We start from the raw sequence: 5,039 nt of genomic DNA on the forward strand, positions 1-5,039 counted from the left end.
GCGTGGCCGCCCCGGGCCGTCAGCCACGGCAGCGGGGAACTGCACCATCCCCGGCGCGTCCGCCATCGTATGCATCATCCGCACCTCTAGGATGAAGCCTCCGCACGCTAGCCGTGTCACCTGCATGTGCCACGTATGGTTAGCTGGTGCCACATGCATATTGGTCACGTAAACACATGTGGTGTGTTTATGAAAATTTCGACTCAACCACAAATCTGACGTCATATTACTTACTATATGGCATCCATCCCCGGCGCGTCCGCCATCGTATGCATCATCCGCACCTCTAGGATGAAGCCTCCGCACGCTAGCCGTGTCACCTGCATGTGCCACGTATGGTTAGCTGGTGCCACATGCATATTGGTCACGTAAACACATGTGGTGTGTTTATGAAAATTTCGACTCAACCACAAATCTGACGTCATATTACTTACTATATGGCATATTTAACGTTTCTATGGCGTTTATGTTTGCCCAAGATTTCAATTAAGTTTAGTTGCCAAACATGAAAAATCCATCCATGTGTTCATTCTATTGCAACCAAATTGCCGTGCTTGCAAACTAAATGTGTCATCCTCGGGTCAACTTAATTTGCAAAAGAACAGATGTTCGATTTTCCGTAGTTAAAAGTCTGACATCAGATTTTTAACATTACAGAAAGTTAAATTTACCTGAAAGAGTAGAAGTGGGGTGCCGAGGCCTTCCGATGAGCCAGGGACATCGAAGATGAGCTCCTCAAGGCCTGGGAAGGGCGGCTGCAAGGCGTCACCAAAGTGCTCCAGACGCACGTCAGCATTGGCCTCGATGAACAGCACACCCTCACCGGTGTAGTCAACAGCAAGCTTGCGACCCTCGAGCTCCCTTAGACGGCCGGCAAACGGGTAGTAGTGCACGAGCGCCTTGGCCACGGCGTCCCGGACCACCACTACGGGGTCCCTGCTGCTCATGGACGCGTCACGGCTGTAAAACTGGATGATGGGGTTGTGGAACCGTAGACCGTCCTGGTCGTCAATGTCCGAGAGCCGCTTCAGCTCCCGCGGTGTCGGCCCCGCCGGCCTCACCGGCTCTACCGCCTTCCGCTGCACCCTCAAGCTCAACGACATGTGCACTGTGTCAGGATGATTCTCAGCTAATGGGACGACAGGAGGATGAGCTACTGTAGTGGTGATCAATTGTGAGTGCGCACAGCTGGTGTGTTTGTGTCTGCTAGGTTTGTGAGACACTGACACAGATAAGTGTGTAGCCTCTTGTACGTGTTTTTTTTCTTCTGTTTTTTCTTTCTTGTCTTTTTTTTCTTGTCAGTGTGTGTGCGCGTGCGCATTTGTGTATAAAGTACTCCCCAAATGAACAATCCCCAATAGATTGAGAAAGGGCGCCGGCAGTGTGTCTCGATTGTTCATGTTGTTTGTTAGTCTGTATAAAATGCTCTGTTTCCAAACAATTGAACATTTGTCCTTGAAATTTTGCATCTCGAAGCTACAAAAGTACCAATCTGTTAATAAAATATTTCCAAAAAATGTATGCATCAGAAATTTCTAAAATTAGAAATTTCATTGAGCTTTAACACTTTATATATTTCTACTTAGCAAAAAAATTCAAAACAATTCTGCACAAGGTAGTAGTTGTGTCAAGTTTACTGCAAAGTTGCAAGTTCAAATGTTTTCTTATTATAGTGAGCGAAAAAAGAGAAGTTTATACGCACAAATTTTCATGGCAAAATGGATGGTTTAGATAAGAGGTGTAGCTACATGGCTACAAAACCACATCTTTCCCCAACATTAAAGTGGCCAAGATATTTTATTGTTGGTTCATGGTGTACTGAGATTCATGATGCTGCCAAAAAAATAGGACTTCTCCGTTTTAACATTCTTTCAAATCGATATGAGATGTTAATTATAGCATGACCAGTTAATTTTATGATGCTACAGATCGACATGAGTTGTCAACTTTAAGATGCTTACAAATCGAATGGACGCCAACACTGGGATGCTTACAAATCAAATGAGCTGTTGATTTTTAACATGCAACAAAATCGATGAATTGTCAATTCCAACATACTTCCAAGTTGATACGACAACCCATCAATTTTAAGTTGCTCTGAAATCGATACAAGACGTAAACTACGGTGAATAGATACTTAGATACATATCGGATACGCGATATAGGGATATGCCCGATACACTAGTTTTCTAAAAACAAGGATATGTGATACGTTTGTACATATATTTCGTCCTTTCCAGAATATAAGGCGTATTGGTTTCCACGCAAGTCAAACTTATGTATGTTTTACCAAAATTGTAGAATAGAATATCGACATCCACAGTACGAAATCAATAAAATATTTGAATAATTTCATGATGAATCTAGGGGTTACAATTTGTATATTGTACATATTGATACTTTTTCTAAAACCATTGTCAAACGTGTACATGTTTGACTTTCATAAAAAACTAATACACCTTGTATTCTAGAATGGAGGGAGTATATATTAATTATTCATAATATAAAAAATAGGGAGTATATATTAATTATTCATAATACACATTGGTGACAGGAGTGGACATGACGTGCTGAGATTTATGGAGACATGGGGCAGCTCCACAAAATAGGCGATGGGTTTTACGTCGAACGAGGGGCTTCACGTATCCAAAATATATCGCAGTGCTGTCCCGGTGTATCATCTTTTTTCCTTTTTATATCCTAAAATTAAGGGATACGGACGGGATGCGGATTGAACAGACAACCCACTGTGGTGTTCATGAATCTATAATGGATTTTTTAAACATATGGATTGTGGATTATCTATCCTATCATCTAGCTGCAACTTCTATCTAGGTCATCCAGCTCTGCATGATAATCTGTGGTGTCATTAGATGGAAATACGTAATTTTTAGTTCTTACAAGCCATAGAACATTTGACCCTGAAACTTTGCAGGTCGAAGTAACAAAAGTACCAATCTGTCAATAAAATGTTTACAAAATTTCTGGTGCATCAGAAATTTGTCAAATTACAAATTTCTTGTGAGTTATATCATTTTATATATTTATACTTCACCAAAAAATCCAACTAATAATTTTCGCATGGTAGTCCTTGTGTGATGTTGATTTGCAAAGTTTCAAGTTTACATGTATTCTTATTTGGGACAAACAAAAAGGAGATGTTTATATGCAAAAACAATTGATACGAAAATGCAGTCTAGATAAGAAGTGTAGCTACATGGTTACACAGCCACAAATTTCCCCAATGTACAAGTAAGTGTGATAGTTTATTGATGATTGGTCGTGTATGGAGATTTTAGAACCCCCCCCCCCCCCCCCCAAATGAGTTCTTGGCTTTAAGATGCTTTAAAATTGTTATGAGCAGTCAATTTTAAATTACTTCCAAATCAGTATGAACATTCAATTTTTAGATGCTACCAAATTGATATGAGGTATCAATTTTAAGATGCATACAAATCGAATGAGCGCCAACTTTTGGATGCTTACAAATGAAAAGAGCCATCGATTTTGACATGATACCAAATCATTGGGTTCTCAATTCTAACATACATCCAAGTTGATACGCGCTATCAACTTTAAGGTGCTTCCTAATTGATATGAGTCATCAACACTAAATCATCTGCAGTTTTCACCAACAGCCATGTGTTGTGCAAACGAAATTGATTAACATACAATGCAATGGGAAATGTAGTGTCAAAGCATTCAATATGGGTTAACAAAAAACATGAACAAATGACCCACTGAGGCGCCCCTTCATGAATCTTTAGGGGATTATTTTAAAGTAGTTCTGATCTTTTATTTATGATTGGCCGTGTAGGAAGATTTACGGCGCTATCCAAAAAATATGAGTTCGTGGTTTAAACATGCATTGAACTCAATATGAGCCACTATTTGAAAATGCTTCCAAATCAGTATGAACAATAATTTTTATGATGCTATCAAATTTTAGCAGTTGTCATTTTCAAGATGCTTATAAATCGAAAGAACGCAAACTTTAGGCTCAAAAAAATTTCAGGGTCATTTAGCTCACAAAAATTAGTAAATGCATGAAAAATAGCAAATAAAGTAAGAAAGGGTTGGAAATTGATGACGTGGCTTTGAACGGTGCTTACTAAATGCTTAAAATTTTTGGAGTTGAAATAAGTTTAAAAAATTAAATGCCTATTTAACAGATGAGTTTTCGTCGAAACACTGATACTTCGAAAGAGATTGTCCATTTTGTACACGAAGTGCATCCTGTTTTTGCCGTAACCCTCTCAAATTTTTAGCACATGCTATGTGGTGAAATGATGATACCATGCCAACTTTCAACCTTTTCAGAGTTCATTTGTAGTGCTTTTTAATTTCAGGGTCGTTTAGATAAAAAAATCAGTAATGCATGAAAAATAGCAAATGAAGATAGAAAGGGTTGAAAATTGATGACGTGGCATTGAATGGTGCATACTAAACGCACAAAAAGTCTGGAGTTGAAATCAGTTTTAAAAAATGAAATGCCTTTGTAATAGATGAGTTTTCGTCCGAAACCCTGATACTTCGAAAGAGATTGTCCATTTTGTATACGGAGTGCATCCTATTTTTGCCATAACCCTCTCAACTTTTTTAGCACCCCCCCTGGAACAACTAGGGTTTACTAAAAACTTTTTCAATGAACCTGAAATGCCCTTCTAAAAAGCCCACCCTTTTTGTTTTGGGTTAAAACCTTTGACAAAAATGGTGCACATTTTTCTAGGACATCTTAAGGTCATTGGATTAATTCTTATAGTATTTGCATTTGGGCATTTAAATACTATAAAATATTTTAAATGCTCAAATAATCATAAACTTAAATGTTTGCTGTTGGATATATTCTAAGCAGTAGTTATGATTAATTTTATGATTTTTGGAAATGCCCTGGCATTTTTAATAAAGCCCTGAAGTTACAGAAATAATAGAATAAAAAACACAAAAAGAGGGAGAAAGAAACTAACCTGGCAAGTCACCAGCCGGCCCACCTGGCGACCCAGCACTGTGCTGGCCCGCGCCAGCCAGCTGCTTCTTCC

The 5,039-nt window shown here is 38.9% G+C and overlaps 1 protein-coding gene across 1 annotated transcript; it reads right to left on the bottom strand.

The window, feature by feature from the left end:
- Positions 1 to 27: 27 nt before the first annotated feature.
- On the bottom strand, positions 28 to 1,103 carry LOC125530581 (benzyl alcohol O-benzoyltransferase-like; the record flags this gene model as incomplete). Its single annotated transcript, XM_048694964.1, has 2 exons — positions 672 to 1,103; positions 28 to 120 (listed from the first exon to the last, which is right to left on the bottom strand). Coding segments are annotated over exons 1-2 (525 nt in total), but the record flags the coding sequence as incomplete, so codon positions are not given.
- Between the last annotated feature and the right edge of the window lie 3,936 nt (positions 1,104 to 5,039).

The sequence above is a fragment of the Triticum urartu genome, unplaced genomic scaffold, assembly GCF_003073215.2.
Source record: "Triticum urartu cultivar G1812 unplaced genomic scaffold, Tu2.1 TuUngrouped_contig_6415, whole genome shotgun sequence".
Classification (NCBI taxonomy): domain Eukaryota; kingdom Viridiplantae; phylum Streptophyta; class Magnoliopsida; order Poales; family Poaceae; genus Triticum; species Triticum urartu.